At 39.7% G+C, this 22,572-nt stretch overlaps 1 protein-coding gene across 5 annotated transcripts in view; it reads left to right on the top strand.

The window, feature by feature from the left end:
• Window positions 1-22,572, top strand: part of LOC129335915 (phytanoyl-CoA dioxygenase, peroxisomal-like) — a 55,301-nt gene that overhangs the window by 28,823 nt on the left and 3,906 nt on the right. For 3 of the 5 annotated variants that reach the window (XM_054988789.1, XM_054988787.1, XM_054988788.1), the window contains 4 exons: window positions 15,148-15,258; window positions 16,398-16,566; window positions 18,376-18,457; window positions 19,964-20,145. In XM_054988789.1, the coding sequence (XP_054844764.1) occupies window positions 15,148-15,258; window positions 16,398-16,566; window positions 18,376-18,457; window positions 19,964-20,145 (544 nt within the window). Of the gene's footprint in view, window positions 1-13,500; window positions 13,677-15,147; window positions 15,259-16,397; window positions 16,567-18,375; window positions 18,458-19,963; window positions 20,146-22,572 lie in introns of those variants that run through there. The other 2 variants (XM_054988791.1, XR_008597643.1) reach the window with 2 other exon arrangements.

Raw genomic sequence — 22,572 nt, forward strand, 5'->3', positions numbered from 1 at the left:
AACTAGATAAAAAGACTACAACAGCACAAAAGAAAAGAGGACTATTGCCAAAGCTTTTTTTTGAGTTGATTCAACAAGAGACTCTCGAAGATGTATGGAGGAGAGAATATCCTAAAACCAAACAGTTTACTTTTTATTCTGCAAGGCATCTTACATTATCAAGAATTGATATGATCTGGGCCTCAAAGGACTTAGCGTTATGGACTAAGGAGGTAGAAATAATGCCGATGGTAGGCTCAGATCACAATCCAATTATGTGGAAATTTGGAAAAAGGAGAAAAAGGAAAGCCTGGAGAATAAATGAGGACTTGCTACAGGAAAGTGAAAATATGGAAATATTGAGAAGAGAGACAAAGTTTTTTATACAATATAACGTGAATAAAGAAGTACCAACCAGTAAAGTTTGGGACGCGTACAAGGCGGTTGTAAGGGGCATACTAATGGACTTAAATGGCAGAGCAAGGAAAAAGAAAGAGGAGAAAAGACAAGAGATTGAGGAGAAAATAAAGGCCAAAGAAATACAGTTAAAAAAGAGACCAGGGAAAAAGAAAATACATCAGGAAATTAAAATTCTTCAAGAACAGTTAACAGCAATGAGTAATAAAGAATTGGAGTGGAACCTTAAAAGACTGAATCAAAAAGCTTTTGAGGGTGCTAATAAACCTGGGAAATATTTGGCATGGCAATTGAAGAAGAAAAGGGAAAAGAAAATAATAAATAAAATCTGTGAAGAAAATAAAACGTACCTGGAGCAGACTACCATTAGTAGAGCCTTTTATAAATTTTATGCTAAGCTGTATAATAAAAAAGAAGTAACCAAAGAATCAATAGCATCATATTTGGAGAAAACCAAACTTCCAGAGATCTCGGAAGCTTGGAGAAATAAGTTGAATAGTGAAGTAACTGATGAGGAAATAAGTAAGGCAATACAATCTGCAAATCTAGGAAAGGCGCCAGGGCCAGATGGACTTACGGCTAAATTTTATAAGACAATGGCCAACGAACTGGCACCATTCCTAAAAGAGGTGATGAACGGAGTTTTTAGGGATCAAAGAATTCCAGACACTTGGAGCGAAGCGAATATATCATTGATCCCAAAAGAGGGCCAAGATTTGACTAACGTGAAAAATTACAGACCTATATCACTACTTAACAATGATTATAAAATTTTTACGAAGATATTGGCGGAGAGACTGAAGGGGTGGCTCTCGGAAGTCATAGAGGAGGAACAAGCAGGCTTTTTGCCAGACAGACAAATAAGAGACAATTTAAGGACAGTGATCAATGCTATTGAATATTATGATAAGCGTTGTGACAAAGAGGTTGGTTTCTTCTTTGTAGACGCTGAAAAAGCGTTTGACAATTTAAACTGGGATTTTTTGTTTGCCACTATGGAAAAGCTACAATTGGGAGAAAGATTCATCAGAGCAATTAAAGAAATTTATAGAGACCAGACTGCAGCAATTGTAGTGAATGATGAACTGACCAAGAAATTGACGATTAGTAAAGGAACAAGACAAGGTTGCCCGTTATCTCCATTGTTGTTCATTTTAGTATTGGAGATTCTGATGATACAAATACGACAAGACGAGGAAATACGAGGAATAAAAATAAAGGACTATTCATACAAGGTTAGAGCATTTGCAGATGACATAATGTTAATTGTAGAAGATCCATTGGAGAACATGCCAAAAGTGATAGACAAGATCAAGGAGTTTGGTGACTTGGCAGGTTTCTTCATTAACAAAAAGAAGTCAAAGATATTATGTAAAAACATGACTAAGCAGAAACAACAATTGTTAATGGAAACAACGGACTGTGAAGTAACTAGTAAGGTGAAATATTTGGGAGTTGAGCTGACTGCAAAAAATATAGATTTGTTCAAGAATAATTATGAAAAATTATGGACTCAGATAGAGAGAGACTTGATCAAATGGAATAGACTGAATTTGTCATGGTTGGGCAGGATTGCAGCAGTTAAGATGAATGTGTTACCAAGAGTAATGTTTTTGCTACAGACAATACCAATCATCAGAGACTCTAAACAATTTGAAAAATGGCAGAGGAAAATATCAGATTTTGTTTGGGCAGGCAAGAAGCCTCGAGTGAAAGTAAAAGTTCTACAAGATGCAAAGGAAAGAGGCGGAATGCAACTGCCCAACCTGAGACTTTACCATGATGCAATCTGCCTAGTTTGGTTAAAAGAGTGGATGACATTAAAGAATAAGAAACTATTAGCCCTAGAGGGATATAAAAAAATTTTTGGATGGCACGCATACCTATGGCATGACAAAGTAAAGGTCAACTCGATGTTCCTGCATCATTTTGTAAGGAGAAGTTTATATACAATCTGGAAGAAGTACAGAATTTACCTACAAGAAGGAACCCCTTTGTGGGTGGTTCCATACGAGGTGATAGATCCGAGAGCTGTTGATAATGAACAACAATGTTTAACGTACAAAGAAATAACTAAAACTGAAGTGTCTAAACTTAGAATAAAGACGCAAGAGGAACTATCACCGAACTACGATTGGTTCCAGTATAGACAGATCAGAGATTTGTATAACTCGGACTCTGTAAAGGGAGGTATACGAACAGAGAATTCGGAACTAGAGCAGACCCTTTTTAAAGAGGACAAGAAAAGAATATCCAAGGTATACCAAGTACTGTTGAAATGGTATACCGAGGATGAGACAGTTAAAACACAAATGGTGAAATGGGCTATAAATTTTAATAAAGAAATAACAATGGAGGCATGGGAATACTTGTGGAAAACTACAATGAAGACAACGACATGTATTAATATTAAAGAGAACATTTTCAAAATGATCTATCGTTGGTACATGACACCAAAGAAGATTGCGCTAGGAAACTTGAACACTTCTAATAAATGCTGGAAATGTAGAAAGCATGAGGGCTCCCTCTATCATATGTGGTGGTCGTGTGAGGTAGCTAGGCAGTTCTGGGGGGAAATAATAAGAGAAATGAGTGAAATTTTACAGTTTCAAATAAATAAGAACCCAGAACTCCTGCTGCTAAACTTGGGAATGGAGGGAATCCCAGCCCACCATAGGACGTTGATATTTTATATGACTGCAGCAGCTAGACTTTTGTATGCGCAGAAATGGAAAGTACAAGAAGTGCCAACTATTGAAGATTGGATCTACAAATTGCTGTATATGGCTGAAATGGACAAGATGACAAGAAAACTGAGAGATCTGGACTCAGGGCAGTTTAACACAGACTGGGAGAAGCTGAAACAATATCTGGAGAAGAAGTGGGAGGTGGGAGGAAAACTGTGGCAGTTTGAGAACTACTGAAGTACAATAAAAGTATAAAAGAGAGGGGTGACTTTACCGGGGGAGGAAGAGAAATGTGAATTTATAAGCAGTTAGATTAATTAATTGATTGAGATATATATAGATATGTAAAGGTTAATTGATAGAATATTGATAGAGAATAATTAACGGTTTAAACATGAGGATTGAGTAATTAACAATATTTTTTTTTACTTGATAAGACTTATATGCACCAAACTGAATGTATAGAAGAGCTAAAATGACTGACTATGTGATGAGTTATATAGAAATACTATAAAAAGAAGAAATGATTAATATAGAGAGAACAAATCAAATTGTTTGATTTAAATGTGGGAAATTTTTATGGTTTATGACATACAGAAATATTCAAAACTGGAAAATGGGATAAATTGTTTATCTAAAGAAGTATAGTTTGGATGTTTAGTAAGTAAAAGAGTTAAAGATGTACTGCTTAATATAATGGAGAATATATATTTGTTTTAGATAGAGGAAATTAATAGAAGTAAGGGAAAAGGGACAGAGGGTGGGAAAGCTGTTGGAAGTCAACAAAAGGGGGGGAAAGGGAGGGGGTTAGAAACGAAAAATTAGGGGATAATTGAATGCAATGTAATGTAAAAATATTAATGTTCTAACCCAATAAAAATTTTACAAAAAAAAAAAAACATGTCAGTCAGCAGTCAGGTTATAGGGTTTCCCGTTCAGCAAATGTTTCGGCTTCTCTACTGGCTCTTTTGTTCCGCGTTTTGACAAAGTTTTGACAAAAGGTTTCTGACCCTACGCGAAGTGTTTTCAGTTAAACAGTAGAGCGTTTCTCCTGCTTAACTGAAATCCCACCAGAGAGGCCCCTTAATTCTATGCCCGCAGGTCTGTGGGGTTGACTCGTTGGCTTCTGAGTATGTAATATGTTCTGCGCTCTCTCTATTCTGTGATCCTGCAGCTGCCCAGTTAGATCCATTTTACAGACTGATTCTTTGCACGTTTAGTCAGAAGGAAGTCCCATTGAGTTCAGTGGGGTATGCTGCCAAGTAAAGTGTGTAACAGGTTGCCACTCTGTCTTGCATTTCACACAACTGTGCCTCTGGAAGAATTCTAGAAATGTGGTTTCCCCTGGCATACAAACAGGTGGTGATGGAAACTTCATGGGCTCAGTTTCTGCTAATTATACAGTTCTTAGGCGCTTTGCTAGAAAAGGAAAGGAAACTATTCAAATCCATCTTGTGTATATAGCCTTGAATCAGTTTCTGAAATCAAAGGCTCATCTGTATTTCTCACCTTTTATCCTATGATTAGTTATGCTGGAAAGCTGTGTTGCTCCAAAATTATTTCTGTTGACCAGCTCAAAGCCCACGCATGTTGCAGTATGCTTCCTGGGCCGTCCAGGCTAGTCCAGTCTTGTTAGATCTTGGAAGCTAACCCTGGTTGGTGCCTGGATGGAAGACCACAGAGGACGTCTAGGGCTGCTTTGCAGAGGCAGGCAATGGCAAATCACTTTTGAACGTTTGTTGCCTTGAAAACACTATGGAGTTGTTCGGTGAATTGTGATGGCCTACGGCTATAGACAATAAACTCTTTGAACTTGAACTATGGAGTAGCCATAAGTTGGCTGTGACCTGAATCCAAAAAAGACAAAAGTGTGAAACCATACTTTTCAAATATGAATCAGAGTACCCTTGTGCCTAATGAAAAATTGCTGAATATCAAGCACACTGCTTACTAAAGCTTGCATCAGTTTTAGCCTCTGTGGTGTTAAAAATACTTTGGTTGCGGTTAGCATTTCTCACGATCTGTGTACAGCTGCAAACATTCTGCAGGGATAGAAAATGGTGTTGGCTGCTTTGATGACGGTAATCATCAGACGGATATAATCAGCAGGGCCCGTGTGGATTCTGCACAACTTTTTCGCAATTTCAGAAGGATGCGTTGTGTGGGGCAGTTCTTCGTTGCCTTTTAGAGGGCTGGCAGCAGTGATCATTTTTTAGAAAACCAGACTTGCAGCTCTGCTGGATTTTCCTTCTGACCTTTGTACCTGTAACTTACATAAGTTGTGTATCAGGATACTGTTGTGTACCGATTGGCTCTTCTCCCTTTATGTTATTGAGGTCATGGTCAAGGTGTTTCTTTTTTTTTAATAAACATTTTTTATTAAAATTAAACAAGTATAACATACAAACCAACAACTGAAGTTTGATGTTGGCTGTGGGTTGTGAATAAATAGCTTCAATTGAGTTTAAAAATTTTTTCTCCAAAACCCCAAAATCGGAGGATACTGTCCAAATAATTTTTTTCGACCGAATCAAATGCTTTTTGACTATCTAAAGATAAAAACAAAGCTTCTATTTTGTTGTTTTTACAGTATTCAATCAAATTCAGAGTTTTGTAAATATTGTCTGTGATTTCTCTTTTAGGTATAAAACCTGCTTGATTTATATGGATATAAGTGATAAATGAGTTTAAACGTCTAACCAAAATTGATGTAAATAATTTATAATCATGATTGAGCAGGGAAATTGGGCGGTATGAAGCTGCCTTCATGGGATCCTTTCCTTGTTTGTGTATTACAACTATGTCAGCCATATTCCATGTAGGAGGTAATTTACTCTCTTCTAAAACTAAATTACATGTATCAGTTAAATGTTGGGCTAAGAAAACAGAGTATTTTTTGTAAAATTTCAATGGATATCCATCAGGTCCTGTAGCTTTGTTATTTTTAGCTAATTTAATCGCATCTAAGGTTTCCTGTAATGAAATAGGTTTTTTCTAAAATTGCTTTGCGTTTCTCTTCTAATTTTTTGACATTTTAAGTGACTTTAAAAAATCCATTATCATGGTTTGTTCAGGGTTCTTTGATGAATACAAGTTTGAATAAAAGTCTCTAAATATTTTTAAGATTGACTTGGAATCATGATAATTTACATTATTGTTATCTTGGAGTAAATAAATATTATTTTTCATATTCTTTTGTTTTATTTTATTTGACAGAAATCTTAGGGCTTTTGAAGTATTAAACCAATATCTTTGCCTAACCTTAATTAAATTCTTATATACCGTGTTCATATCCAATGTTTCTAAAATTTTGCGTTGTGCTATTAATTTCTGATACTTTTTTTGCTTCTTGTTAGTTTATGCTTATCTTCCAATGTCTTAATAACATCTGATAGTTCCTGCCTATATTTTAATTTTTCTTAATTTATGCTCGCTGAGAGGGCAATAATATGCCCTCTGGTCACTGTCTTAATCGTGTTCCAAAAGAAATTTGCTCCTATTTCCTTTGAGGTGTTATTGGCTATGACCCTTTCTATGATCCTTTCTATTTCTTTGGCTGATTGGTGGTTGTAGAGTAAATATTTTGGCATGCACCTTTCTTTACTACACTGTTTTTGAGATTCAAGCATTAATGTTACATTGACCCATGAATGGTAAGATATTAAATAGGATCCAATTTCGGATTCAATTACCTGCTCAATTGATGAATTGGAAGTTAAAATAAAATCAATCCTTGTGTATGAATAATGTCTCTGAGAATAATAAGTGTAATCTCTTTCCCCAACATGCAAATGTCTCCATATATCAATAAGGTCATATTTTTGTAAAATAGACGTCAGTTTTGTCTTCCTATTTTTTTGGCTAGGTTTTCCCTTAAAGTTTGATTTATCCCATTTGTAATCAGTTATATAATTAAGGTCTCCCCCCACAATCAGGTGGCCTTCCTGAAATTTCTTTAATTTTTCTAATGATTCTTCTATGAAATTTAATTGTTGGTTATTAGGTGCATAAATAGATGCAAAAGTGTAACTTTGTTTTCCAATTAGACCTTTAATGAAAATAAATCTTCCCTTAGCATCCTTAATTGTTTTTTTATGTTGGAAGGGAAGATCCTTCGTTATTAATATCGCCACCCCCCTTGATTTAGAATTGCCTGCAGCATAGTATTATGAGTGAATCCAGCTTGCCTTTAAGATATCGATATCATTATTTTTAGCATGGGTTTCCTGTAAAAAGATTATTTGAGATTTAGTTTTGGCTAACAGTGCTATGACTCTTCTTCGTTTTATAGGGTTTCCCAAACCTCTTACATTGAGTGTAGTTATTTTAAACTTAGTTGCCATATTTTAATGAATAAACTTGTAAATAAATACTCCCCCTCTTCTATTCTATATATCAGTGTTACACTCACACATCAATTAATGCTTCCAATAAATGCTTCCTTATTCCTTCTTAACAGCTATAACCTTTATCTTCAGCTCTTGTTAATATATATATATATATATATATATATATATATATATATATATATATATATATATATATAAATGTACCAATGTAAAATGCTAAGGAAAACTTAAAATATAAGTGTTCTTTTCACACTTCTATAAGTAACTAGATGATATATATAATTCCCCCCCCAATTCTAACACTCCCTCCTTTGTAAATAAATTCCCCTAAGTGTTCTCTTCACACTTCTATAAGTAATTAAATGCTATATATAGTTCCCCCCTAACTCTAACACTCTCTCCCTTATAAATAAATTAGTTTTTCCTCCTTTTAAAATAATAATTTCTATTTATCTCAAATGCTTTCTTTACTTCTTCTCCCTCCCCTTACTCTCCCTCCCCCTCCCTCCCCTTCTCTTAAATTTTGCTAATATTATCTTTATGTAAACAAAACTAAAATTAGTAAACCCCTTTAGCTAGTGTGTTATAGGCGCACACTACTAAACTATGGGATTTACTTTAATTAGGAGCTACATTAAAAGGATCCGACTCTCCCCCCCTTCCTTCCCCTTAAGCTGAAGTTTACAATATTAAAATGATAACTTCACCATATGAGTTATGAGATGCACAGTTAGTTAACTTAAGTGTCCCTTATTGGTATTTTACTCTCCTTCAAAGGTGAAGGGGACTGTGGTTGTTTCCGTTTCTGACTTGATCTGTTGACCTCCATTGGTGATTCTAAATCTAAGTTATTAAGTAAAGATAATGCTGTGTGGTGGTCTGAAGCAATTAGGCATTGTCCTTTATGATACACCAATAACTTCGTATGGTTCAGCCACTTGTATTGGATTTTAGCTCTTCTCAGTGCTTCTGCTGCAGGCTTCAAATCCTTCCTTTTTAATAGGACTTTACTTGGGAGATCATTGAAGATATGGATGTTGGAGTGATTAAAGGGTATAAAACCCTTAATTGTTGCTTCATGAATTATTTTCCTTCGATTGGTTTGATTGGGCACTTCAATGATAATATCTCTTGGCACGTTCCGGTTTTTTTGCTGATTAACTGAGCCGACCCGATAGGCTTTAGTTATAAGGGGGAATGAGTCCTCCTGTAATTGCAAATGTTGAGCAAGCCAGGATGTTATTATTTCAATTAAATTCTCTTTATTGGTGGCTGATTCATCCATTCCACGAATTTTAAGATTTTTCTGACGAGCTGCCACCTCTAAATTTATTATTCTATCTTCCTGATTTTCTATTATATTTAGTACATCTCTCAGGTCTCTTTGAGACATGATGCCAATTTCCAGTGCATTTACTGCTTTCTGGCTCGTTTTTTGTAGCTCAAGTTTGATTTCAGTAAGTTGGGTTGTTACAGGTTGGATAAGTAATGTCATTTGCTTAAGCAAATTTTGTTCAAGTCTCATTAATTGCGATTCAAGAGAGTTATCCAGTGAACTTACTGCTGCGACAGCTTCACAAGCTTGGGTGTCGGCCATCTTGATTGACTCTCCTTCCTCTTTCTCTTGCATCGCTGTTGAAGCTGGGGCTTGAAAAAACGCTGAAGGTTTTTTGCTGATTTCGGGTGGTTCTTCCTTTTCTCTAAATCTTGTCTTTTCATGATAAGGTATTCGGTAAAGATTATCAGCTGTTTCACAGGGGTTTTAGGACAGGGAGAGACGGAGCTCTTCTAATATGCGTCCATACCCTAAGGCTTCGACGCCACGCCCCCCTGGTCAAGGTGTTTCTAAAGGTTCCAGAGATTTCTCACTCTGGTTCAAATATGCAAATCATCATCTTGCATCATTCTGCAACCTGCTTGTGTTTGTTTGGACCATGTACCTAAGGGTTGGGTGTATAAGAGTTCACCCTAGTATCTTCCCTCCCCAGTGCGTCTGGGGGGTTGCCAGAAGGTGGCTCATACTTGGGCATGTATGCTGCAGTGAAAACAAACCTCGGCACAAGTTTAGGGGCATAGCCAGGAGAAAATGTGATCATTCCTAGGCCCTTTGAATAGAAATACTCTGGGAGCTGCAGCATGGCTGAAGCTAAGCAGGCGTGAGTTCAGTTGGCGGTCCGGTGGGCTCCGTCTCCAAGCCTGTGCTGATTTTCAGGCAACCTCAGTGACAGCCCTGCAAAGGCAAAAGTAGCAGATGGCTTGAAACCTTATTCTCACTAACCTATGGGGGGGGGGATGAAATAGCAGGCAAGAGGTTGCCTGAATTTTCCATGGACTAGTTGGCTATACACGCCTGAGTATAGGAAGAGCTATTGTTTTTAAAACATGAAATATAAAATACGGTATCTCTTCATGGGATTCCCAATGACCCCCCTTGCCCACATCCAAAGAGCTGATGAGTTTAAAGTTTTATACAAATGTTTGTGCATGGTTTTTTCTCATTTTATAGATGAATAGGTAATATTTTTTACTTCTTCCCTTTGATTCTGTGCAAGGATTTCTAACTTATGTGCCAACTTTCTTTTCACTGTAAATAGTCCAATACAATCTGACATGTGGTTTGTTCAGTTTTGATAGGCAAAAATACACTTCTTTTATCACATAAAACTGTTTATGTTTTAATAAATACTCTCTTTATTATAAAAATTTCCTGTCTATAAAACTTGTAGTTATGTCTACTCTGAGCAATCTTTTTGCATTATTTATTTATTTATTTATTATTTAAACAAAAGGGAGTACAGAAAAAAGAGGGCAAAAAGGAGAGGAAAGTCAAGACAAATATGTGACTATGTGCTACAAAGGTTACTAAAATACAGGATTCAAAAAACAAAACCTTTACCAATATTAAAATGGAGATTAATATAATTATTAATTAATTATTAAGCTTAACTAGTATATATTTTTGCATCTGTACTACACAAGCAAAATTCAAGCCTATTCCTGTTTATTATTTAATAATAATAATAATAATACCTCATTATTTCATTATTACTTCATGCTGTCTTTTTCCTTTTTAACAATAGCAATGATTGGCAATATCACTACTTGTTTCTTGATGTAACTGATTACCATGACTTTTAGTACAAATATGAAATACTATAAATGATTTTAGCTTATTTATTTCTGTTCCTTATCTTGAACAAGAAGAATTTCTTATATCCCTTCTACATCTCTTTACTTTGTGCTTATACTTTACTTTTCAATAAACATGTTAACTTTATACCAATATTTCCAAATCATACAATCTGTTTTTCCAGTTATATAACTAATCTATCAATTATCCTTATATAACTATCTTAAATCAAATTATAAAATATATCAATATACAATCATTTTCAGATTTACAAAACTAGAACTTCTTATAAATTTTAACCATTATAAGCGAAGTATCTTCCCCATTTCTCTTCAAATTTATTAATAGATCTTCTATTAACGTTATTCGTCAGTTTTGCCATCACCACATATTCTGACATTTTATCTTTCCAAATTTCTCCAGTGGGGCATTCTTCTTTCCATTTGCTTGCTTGCTCTTGCTGCGGTCAGAAATACCAAAGTAGTTCATGTAATGTTCTGTCAATGTTATTGTATTATTCCCAACAACGTAGTCTTGAGTTTCATGTCAAAATTAACTCGTAAAATCTTCTGAATCTCAACATGTATATCTTTTCAAATTTTTAATCTTTTTTTACATGTCCACCACATATGAAAGAAGGAGCCATCTGCTTCTTTACACTTCCAGTAACCCTATATATTTCTTGTCCATTTTTTCAGTATCTTTGGGTGTAATATACCATCTTAAAAACATACCCATTTTCCCTAAGTGATTGGCATGCGGAAAATTTTATACCTTTAGTCCATAAATTTCCCCATTGTTGAAATGTTATTGCTTCTCCAAAATTCTGCATCTGTTTTATCATACAAATTTTAACTTGTTCTGTTTCTTCTGTATCATATTGAAATAAAAGTTTGTAAATTTGACCCAATATTTGATTCTTTTTCTGCGTGATTATCTTCTCAAAATCAGTAAGATCCCTCAGTTGGCATCCGTAATCCTCAAGGACTTCTTTTAATCTGGAGACTGCTTGAAGGTATATCAAACGTTGTATTTTCTTAACTTCATCACACATTTCTTGCCATGATTTTATCTTTCCTTGAGAGTTTATCATATCTTGATAAGTTACAAAGTCATCATTTTTTTCTGATTCTTATCACAAAAGGCATCAATTGGTGGAAATATTGGTGATGTCATAGAATCTAACCGAATCCCAGATTTGAATCAAGCTGTCTCTTAGGACAAGAACCTTTCGTTGTGTCCGTGCTCTTCTTTTCACCCAAAAGTGATGCTGTAGCCCATCAGGCAAGTCAGCCGCTTCTAAACATGTTAGTTTGTCATTAGAGTTTTTGATCCAGTCTGTAATCCAAACCAAACCAGCTGCTTCATAATATAACTTGATATTTGGGACTGCCAGCCCTCCTCTACTTCTTTTATCTTGCAATACCTTAAATCTTACTCTTGGCTTTTGCATTTTTTATAAAACTCATGTCTACATTTTTTTTGCTTCTGACTTGCATGAGAGTTTCCAATTTCTTAACTCTGCTTTTTCAAAATGCATTTGCCTTAATTAAGCGTAATAACATCATGTTTATAAGCAAAAATGACCACGTGACTCCTTAAACCTGCAGACAAGCTAATGACGATAATGATATCATCTGAGTGTGCCCCAGCTTTAAATGCATGTTACCCAATTCCTTCCCCTTCCTTCCCACACCTGCGTTCTGGTATGGAAGCTTGCCATCTTGCACAGCACAGGGGGCATATTAGGGCAGCTGCTCGTTTGGGGGAGAAGTACTGGCAAAAGTCTGGCCGGTTGGACAGATCGGCCAGCTGTCATCTCTGGATCACTTCCATCTTGAAACAAGGAAAACCAAGGTACAAAGATGGCTCAGGAATTACTATAATAATCCCAAGAGTGGGGAACACGGTGGCTTTTGGCAGCCTGAGCAGCTGAACTTCCCCTCCCTCCCTCTTTAACACTCGATTCTTCTCCATTTTCTGTTTTCTGGAGCATTTTCAGTTCTCATCGGGATGTATCCTCCCCCACCCCTTGGTTAATTTTAATTTTGGTTAATTTCTGTATATCCAGAGGGGTCCCTGAGCACGTAGGCCTTCCTGCCTTACATCTGTGGGGCCTACTTTTGCTGCTTTCATGATGAAGCACTGGGACTGGCCACTGCTCCTATTTAGATACTCAGCTTGTAGGAGATTCTGCAGCTGTTTGTTATAGTCATACTCTGCTTTTTGGCCAAGCTTGGCTTCCGGAATAGATTCGGACAAAATCCAAAACAAAATTGTGGTGTGTGTGTGTGAGTGAGACAGTGTCTTTGGGCCACTGGCAGTTGCTAACATGGTCTGGGCTCTGTAGTGAGGGGAATTAGAAATCTGCAGGGTCAAATACATCTGTCTTTGGAATGTGTAGTTAGATCCAGGCCAACTATTACGTTTTTGTGTCCGTGTCTTCTCAGAACAAGTTCTAGCATACTTTTTGTTTGTGTGAGGACTTAAATGTGACTAATGTCTACATCTTCATGTCTGTCCATGAATCTTCATGACTGCCAGTGGCATAGCCAGCTTTTTCTAGTGTGGCTCTGCAAAGTGGCTTCTTCAGCATCAGGCTGATCTTCTGGACTCCAGGCCCTGATGAAGAACTGAAATACCTGAGGATTTATATCTAGTGGCAGAATTGACTAAAATAGTTCCTGAAGGCCAAAAACAAGAACAATCAACATGAACCATAGATAGATAGGAGAGCTAATACATACAGATGCCAGTCGATAAAGTTATGTAACAGTTATCGTGCTCGTTTTCCATCAAGAATAAAGCTGCAGATTGTTTACTTTGACACTGACCCTTACACTTCATGCAATTCCAAGTCAAAATCAATAGGATTAACCACACGGTTGGTTTAAACTGATTATTTCACAGAATCCCAGAGTTGGAAGGGGCCATACAGACCTTCTATTCCAACCCCCTGCCCAATGCAGGATGAGCCTAAAGCATCCCTGACCAGTACTCATCCAGCCTCTTCTTGAAAACTTCCAGGGAAGGGGAGCTCACCACCTCCCTAGGCAGCTGATTCCACCTTTGAACTACTCTGACCGGGAAAAAGTTTTTCCTAATATCCAGCCGGTACCTTTCTGCCTGTAATTTGAGCCTGTTGCTTCGGGTCTTACCCTCTGCTGTCAACAGGGACTTTAGCTTGCCATGTGTCAGCCAGTGTGATACAGTGGGTTGAGAAGTAGCTATTTTATTTTATTTTCTTCATTTATACCATGCCTGTATCTCAAGTGGGGACCCAAAGTAGCTCATATCATTCTCCATTTTATCCTCACAGCAACACTGTGAGGTAAATTAGCCTAATAGTGACCGAAAGGCCCAAGGTCATGCAGCAAGCTTCCAAAGCAGAGTGGAGGTTCAAATCCGGCTCTCCCAGAGCATAGCCCAGAACTCTAGCCGCTACGCCATACTGGCTAGGGAGACTTGCGTTTGAATTGCTCTTCAGCTGCAAACTTCATGTAGAGCCAATAGGTCCTTTTATTCTAAATAATTTCTGAAATTAAAACTGTCAAGAATGTATTTCCTCTTTTTTTCGCCTTAACTTACTCTGAAGACAGCATTTCCTACTTCAGCCCAAGTTACTTCTGTGAAACACCCGGTACAGTTCCGGTATGTGATATTTTACATTATTTCATCTTGCTTGGAAACAAAGGCCAGACGTTCTTAGACTTTTTGTGGTGATATGCAGGAAGCCGGGAGACCCTGCTTTTGATTTAGAAGATGGGGCTTAGACTTGGTGAACTTTTTGATAACGTTGAATTCCTTGATTAAAACTTCAGTGATTAAAAAATGCTACTTCCTCCAAGGATGGCTGATCTTTGTCTGGCGGTACAATGCCTAGGACAACTCTTAGCCATGCCCCAGGATGCATTCTGAGTCCACAGAGGCTAGTAAAGAGTCCCAAGAGGCCCGGCCAGAGCTCTGCATGAACTTACCAGACCACCGTGGATGTGCCCAATACACTCTGTGGGAGGCTGAACAAGGGACCCAGAGCAGTCACATTAGAGTGGGAAGGTCCCCTGAAGGTATAAAGTGATAGAGGGCCGGTAATGCCAAGGGGTACGTGATCCAGAAGGACAAGGCTAAGAACCACCTCCCTCAAGGCTTCTGTTCACTGTTCACTTAAAAATACCATACATAAAACTTCAAATCTGGTAGAAATCTACAAATCCTCAGAGGCAGCCATTCCCTGAAATATTTAACATTCAGAATGGTATATAAGAAGAAAAAACTAGACACATGTGTGCAGAAATTAAGCTATTTCAGATATTCACTCTGTGCTATGTATTATTATCTTAAGTTTGAACAAAAATATTAATATGGGGTTGTCAATTTCAGGTTGAGAAACAAAATTTAAGAATTGTGGAGGGAGACATGTTGGGAGACATGGGAACGTGGCCCAGTAACTTGACATTTGATAGCTATCTTCATAAAATATTAAGAACTCAAAGTGCTGCCTTACAAAATTGCAAAAATCCCACAGGACTCCACTGTTTCATCATCTTGATGATAAGTACTTATGTAATTTTTCTTATTTCCACAGCTATACCTTGGATAATAATCTTTTAACTCCAGCCCAACGGCATTTCTATGAGGAGAATGGATATCTAGTCATAAAAAATCTGGTCTCCGATGAGGACATTGAACGTTTTAGGTGAAGTACAGATGATCAGTCTAATTGCACAATTAGATTGCCTGAAAACACACGGGTTGCTTTACAGAGATCAGTTATTTTTCTCTCTCCAGTTACAGTTTGCCATTTGGTAGAGACTGCAAATAGCTTATTTCCACATGCAGGGAAGACTAACAGATAAGTCATGTACAGTTATATTAGGACCATCCAAAAGATTGCAAGAGAGAGTACACGTTTTTGGTTATCTAGAACTCTTCACCAGGCTGGATGTATGATACAAAGCGGGGCGGGGGGGGCGGGGGGGGAATGTTTCAAAACAGGATGGCAAAGGCCGGAGTCTGCAGCTGTATTCTTAAAATGGGAACTGCTTCATATAAGAGGCAAGGTTGCCAGTCCCCCAGTGGGCGCTGGGGATCCCCCACTCCCAGCCTCTACCCTCCGCTACCACTCACCGGGCTGGTGGGGGAAAGAGATGGGGGAACAGGCTTCCTCGGGCACACTCCCAGTGCAGCATGTCCACAAGAGTGACATCATTGCCCAGGCTGCAGGAGCACTCCTCTTGTTCACGTTGGGCCAATCTGGGCCCCAAATGGGCTGATTCTTTAAGAATCAGCGTGGCACAAAGCTAGGGATTGCTTGCGCAGACTGTGCAATGACATCACTCCAGAAGTGATGGGGCTCTCACGCACAAAGACTTCAGGAGGATGAGGGTACCTGCCTGGAGGGTAAGGGGACCTGGTGACCAAAACAGGAGGTGGTCAAAAGCTTCTACAAGCATATAGAGTGAGAGGTATGGATCTCTCAGTTTTAGCCTTTAGTTAGAACTTTTAATGTTTGAAGCACTTGCTTTAGTTTTTAAATGCCACAAATTGTTCAAAGTCTGCCAACTGAGAGCCAGTTTGGTGTAGTGGTTAAGAGTGCGGGTCTGTAATCTGGAGAGCCGGGTTTGATTCCCCACTCCTCCGCTTGAAGCCAGCTGGGTGACCTTGGGCCAGTCACGGCTCTCTGGAGCTCTCTCAACCCCACCCACCTCACGGGGTGTTTTGTTATGGGGATAATAATAGCCTATTTTGTAAACCGCTCTGAGTGAGCATTAAGTTGTCCTGAAGGGCGGTATATAAATTGAATGTTGTTGTTTTTAATTACAACCTTCTCTTCAGAGATGAGTTTGAACGAATCTGCAGAAGAGATGTGAAGGTGCCGGGGCTCTTGATCATGAGAGATGTCTCAATCGCTAAGTCAGAGTTTGTTCCCGATGAGAAAGCAGTTATGAAAATACAGGACTTTCAGGAGGATGATGAACTCTTTAGATATTGCACTCTGCCTCAGGTAAAAAAAATCCATCTGTAGCTATATCTATTTTCCTGAAGTTCACATGTATCGGCATTATATGTGAGGTCATGAATAACATCTTCAAATGACGCTAATTGTGAATGGTGTCCCTTATAGGTAGGTATGCTGGAGAGAGTAACTGCACCACGGTCATCTGGAGAACTTCAGCGCTGAGTGGGGACTTCTGAAGCACCCACTATATTTGCTCTGCAGCTATCTTTTTGGAGCCAGTGCAGTATAGTGGTTAGAGCATTGGACTAGGATCTGGAAGGCCCAGGTTCCAATCCCCGCTCCGCCATGGAAGCTTGCTGGGTGACCTTGGGCGAGTCACACACTTTTAACCTAACCAACCTCATGGGGTTCTTGTGAGAGTAAAAGGAAGGAGACAAGAATGATTTAAGCCACTTTAAGAACATAAGCATAAGCAAAGCCATGTTGGATCAGGCCAGTGGCCCATCCAGTCCAACATTCTGTCACACACAGTGGCTAGAAATCCAGTGCCATCTAAAGGACTGTCAGTGAGGCCAGGACACCAGAAGCCCTCCCACTGCCTTCCTTCCACTTTGCGGCCCAGTGGGGAGAAAGAGGTTAGAGTATAAATGAAGTAAATGAATAGTCGTCATATATATAGTCCATAATAAAGTCCATAATAAAGTCCCACCATTCTGGAAGGTTGGTGTGGTGTGTTTTGTCTGTTCTAAAAGAGCCCCGTGGCACAGAGTGGTAAGTTGCAGTACTGCAGCCCAAGCTCTGCCCACAACCTGAGTTCGATCCCGGTGGAAGCCGGGTTCAGGTAGCCAGCTCAAGGTCGACTCAGCCTTCCATACTTCTGAGGTCGGTAAAATGAGTACCCAGTTTCCTGGGGGTCAAGTGTAGATGACTGGGGAAGGCAATGGTAAACCACGCTGTAAAAAGTCTGCCAAGAAAACATGGTGATGCGACATCCCCGCAGACATGACTGTTCCTCCAGGTCAGTAATGACTCGGTGCTTGCACAGGGGGACTACCTTTACCTGCTTTAAATATGTGTCTAGATCAATCCTATTTGCAGAGTAAAGTAGTGGTCTTCATCCTAGAACACAAAAATGCAGAAAACCTGTTCCATTTAAATAACGGCACTAATTGGGAAACACGAATCGTGTAATCCTATGAAGCGTTACTCCAGTTTAAGCCCACTGAAATCCATGGCCGGGAGTCGCGCCCCATAGGATGACACTGTATAAGTTATCTACCTTTTGCTCAGTTTCCTAACTCTAGTGAAAGCATGTCTGCGCAAGTCAAACTGCCTGGTGATCACCATGATATTAATAATCTTACTAAGTTTTAACCACAGGTGACTGCAGAGTAGTAATGGGGTCTAAGAGGCTCCACAACTGAAGGGGGTTGTAGGAGAGCATTTCCCAGTCAATTGAGTGGGACATCTGTGTTCTTTTTGATTGGAAGCTTGCTGGTGGGTTGTGGCCATAACTTACGTGTTGCCAGTTTTCCCACTTTTAAAACAAATTTAGAAGACTCTCAGCAGTATGTAAAATTGGTTGCTGCTTCAACATTGGTTCACTCACCACATAATCTTTTGTTGGGCTTTCTGCATAATGTTTAGCATATTGTTTAGCATGTTTAAAGATGTATCTAATGGTCTACTGCAGGGGTCCCGAAACTTTTTGAGCCTGTGGGCATCTTTGAATTTCTGGCACATGGCGGAGGGTTTAACCACAAAAAGGCTGTGCAGCAGGCGGAGACAGCCACCTCAAGAACCGTAGTTACCTAGAAGCGCTTAAAATAAGTCAACACATTTTGTTTACCATAGATAATAAAATACGTTGAATGCTTTACTGGACCAGACATCTTGGCTATGCACACCATGTTGATAAACAAACCTCCAGATCCTGGTAAGGCACGTTCAAGCAAATAAGAAATAGAATACTCTGTTCACGTGGGAAGGCCTCGTCATGCTCAAATGCTGCGCATCGTCTGCTTATTGAGCTGCTGTGGAAAAAATCTGAACGGAGGGATCTAGCACTGGCCAGGCTTGCGCTGAGCTGCTGCTTGATTCAATGCAAATATGACCCGTGTTTGTACCCCTTGTCTGGCTTTATCCTTCTTCTTTGTCTCAGCTATGTAGGGTTTGTGCCAGTACTGCTTCCATTATCACTCGGAGGCAGTCAGCGGTACATGTGCAGCATGCTCCATGTACACACTCCACGGAGGGAAGTACAAGTGAAGTGTGTCCCCCTCAAACTTGGGGGTGCCAGTGGAAGTTTGTTGGGGGCAGGGAACCAAGAGGGAAATAGACATGGTAAGAGGAACTAGGGAAAGATGAAGGGAAGGGACCACTGGAGGGCCCTTCACCAGGCCTGTTGGTTCGTGGCCTGGGAGCTGCAGGATTTGTTCTCTCTTCTGCACCGTTTAAGTGTGTCTCAGAACAGAAGACTAAACTGAGCAGATGCCCGACAAATGGTGGTGCTTCTCTCCATCTTAACATCAGTACTGATGTATATCATAAAATCGCACAATTAAAACCTCCGTTGTTCAGTCTCTGCTTTTCTCCTCCCATTGGCCCAATCTCACTTAGCAGCACTCATCTGACCCCCCCCCCTTGAAAACCAATTCCACCATTTTCTTGTTCAAATTAACAACGGAGGTAACATAAAAATAACCTGACGCTATAACCTGCCTTCGCTCCTCTCCAAAATGGTGAGGATCCAAAATGATCTCCTGCCACCCCTGGCAGGTCTCCATATATAAGCTGGCTGCCCAGTCTGGAAGGTGACAGACTAGTTGCTCAGGCAGCTCCCAGGAAATGGACAGCTGCTCCTGCCTAGTCCTCAAAAGAGCTGCCACTCTAGCACCACAACGGCTGTTCAGTTTTTGTGGGCAAACACAGCCGAGCTAGAGGATGCCTTCACAGTTGTTAGACTCACCCAGGCTCTAATTGAAATCTGGATCTGTACTGCTGCAAAATATATCTGTATCCCTTGAATATAATTTAACCAGTATAATTTCCCCAGTGCTTCTAGTAGCAAGGGTCCTCCCACTTGAAAATTACATGGTGTGAAGCCTATATGCATTCCAAAGAAGACAGATAATTCCCAGATATAACCCAGGAGAGACTGATCTCATCAGATCTCAGAAGCTAAGTAGGGTCGGCCTTTGTTAGTAATTGGATGGGAGACCTCCAAGGAAGACCAGGGTTGCAGAGGCAGGCTATGGCAAACCACTTCTGTTAGACTCTTGCCATGAAAACCCAACCAGAGGTTGCCATAAGTCAGCTATGAGGGCAAGATTTCATTTTTTCACTGTTCATTTGCAGCAGATCAGTGTATGCTAGCTTTTAACATGCTTATTTATTTTTACATATAATTCTGCTGTTAAATTAATGCAAATAACTTTTGCAGGGAAGAAGAGCTCTCGACACCCCATGCACCAGGATTTGCATTTCTTCCCCTTCCGACCGGCAGATCTCATTGTTTGTGCCTGGACTGCCATGGAAAAGATTGACCGCAGCAATGGGTGCCTGGTTGTGTTGCCAGGAACTTATAAGGGATCACTGAAACAGCACGATTACCCGGAGTGGGAGGTAATTTATATTTATTTTTATTTATTTATGTCATTTATAGTCTGCCTTTCTCACTGAGACTCAAGACGGATTACCCAGTGTGAGATCAGTACAGTCAGTATCAAGGTCATTTCCATAAACAGTGCCATAGGGTAAATGGATACAACTTTACAAAGTCGTTGCATTAGCAAGAATCCAGTACAGAGTTGAAGAAATGCTGAAACAGAACAGAAGCAATTCCACGACTGACATTAGACAACATGAAGCATGGGTAGCTCATAGGAGCACATATTTAAAGCAATAGATAGTATGTAAGGCAACATAGTGTTGAAGCTTATGGTCCCTAACTCATTAGTGAAGCACCTGAGAGCCCCTCCCTACAATACAGCCCTCCTATTTGAGTAAAAAGCCTTTTTGAACAATTCATTTGCAGCAAGCCAGGAGAGTGGGGGCTCTCCTGACGTCTTCAGGTGGGCTGTTCCATGGGGTAGGGGCCACCACAGAGAAAGCCCGTGTGCGGGCTGTTATTGATTTCACTCATGTGCAGTGTGGCACCTGCAGGAGACCCTGATAAGATGACCGAAGTTGCCATGGAGGGACATAGGAAGGAAGCTGGTCCCGTAGGTATGTCAGACAAAGGGCATGAAGAGCTTTGTATGTGATAACCAATACCTTGAACTGAGCACAGTAACTAATAAGGTAGGCAATGGAGTGACTGCAGGATGGGAGTGATATTCATGCTCTTGCTCGCTCCTGATAAAAGTCGAGCGACAGCATTTTGCAGCAATTGGAGTCTCCTAGTTAACTTAGGTGGGAGAATATAGCACATTACAATAGACAAGTCTTGATATTATCATAACATGGATCCAGGTGGCCAGGTCGGCCATGTCAAGGTAAGAAGTCATCTTCCAGGCTAGAATGAGGTTGTAGAAAGCATTTTTTGCGGCTGTCTTAACTTACTTTTTCTAGTAGTAGCAATGGATCCACTATAACCCCAGCTCTTAACCGAGTCTGCAAGGGTCAGATGAATTCCATCAAAAGTAGGAAGTATAATGCCCTTCAAGATCTCTGCCTTCCCAACAATTGTCACTTTTGTCTTGTCCAGGTTCAATTCCAGTTTGTTTGTTTTCAGCCATTTGACCACAGCTGTCAGGATTCACGATTTCTGTCCCAAGGGTTGGAGGGGTCAACAAGGAGCAATGGTGTCGATAGCTTCAAGGAGCTTTGCATTCCACGCTCCTACAACAGCTTCCATGGAGCATGTGTCTGGAATTCTAAAATCACCCAGGGCGTTTTGGAATCTAGAAGGGTCTATGAGCCTTTGTGGGCAAATCATTTTAACAGGACCCCCCATTTTGTGGGGTGTTGGGGCCATATTCACTTTTGCCTTCAGCAGATGATGGTCTGACCGTGGTTCAGGCCAAAGCTCCAACACTGAAATAAGACTTTCCCTCAAAGGCTCAATGCAAAATATTTAGTCCAAGGTGTGGCCTCTTTCATGTGTAGGGCCTGACACTATCTGAGAGAGGTTCAGGGTTGCCAGGGAAGCTATAAATTCCTGAGCAGGGCCTGACTTGGGACATTCAGCATGGATGTTGAAGCTCCCCAGAACAGTAAGTCCAGGTGTCTCCAGCACCATGTCTGCTAGCAGCTCTGCCAACTCAGAAAGGGGGCTTATGGGGGAGCTGGGTGGTCTGTACTCAAGCAGGATACCCCCAGTCTGTCTTTAATTCCCAGAGACAGGCACATGCAGTCGGTACCAGCTATCGTTTGTATTGAGCAAAAGTCATTCTTTTTTTGAGAGTAAATTTAGAGACAAATTCCCTTTTATGCTGCATATCATTTGGAGCAATCTACATAGTTTGTATAGAAACCTGTTCTGGTTGAAATTTTGTTGCCATCTGATCAGCAAAATGAGTGTTGAAAAGTGTCGCAGTTGTTCATGTGATTGAGTTGGATCTTCCTGTAAGACCTCGTTCCACAAGTGCACTGTGGAATAAAGAGTTGCCCATTAGAAGGGAAATTTGAATTTATTAATACATTGTAAGTGCTCAAAAATATTAACAAATGGTTCCTCTTGAACTGAAGATCAATAAAGACTATGTCTATACTATGTATAAACCAATCTTAATTATCTTGGTTTTGTTCCAAGGGACTGTGACAGAATTTTCTGTTGCAATGTTGTTGGTTTGCTTTTTTAAAAAAAAATGTACAAACTGGGATTTATGGCTATAATGAGATCAACCCCGGACAGTCTAATAGAGGCAGGGAAGAAAAAAAAATACAAATTGGGCTGTTTGGGAAAACGGTGCCTTATGGTTCGGGTTGGGGGGGGCGCAGGCCATGATGGCAAAACCAATGCTTAATTAACTTACGAAATTCAGGGCTGCAAGACGTGGTGATACTGGCTGCCATCTCAGAAGACATTAGACAATGACGGGACAAGTT

This window comes from Eublepharis macularius, chromosome 9 (genome assembly GCF_028583425.1).
Source record: "Eublepharis macularius isolate TG4126 chromosome 9, MPM_Emac_v1.0, whole genome shotgun sequence".
Taxonomy (NCBI): domain Eukaryota; kingdom Metazoa; phylum Chordata; class Lepidosauria; order Squamata; family Eublepharidae; genus Eublepharis; species Eublepharis macularius.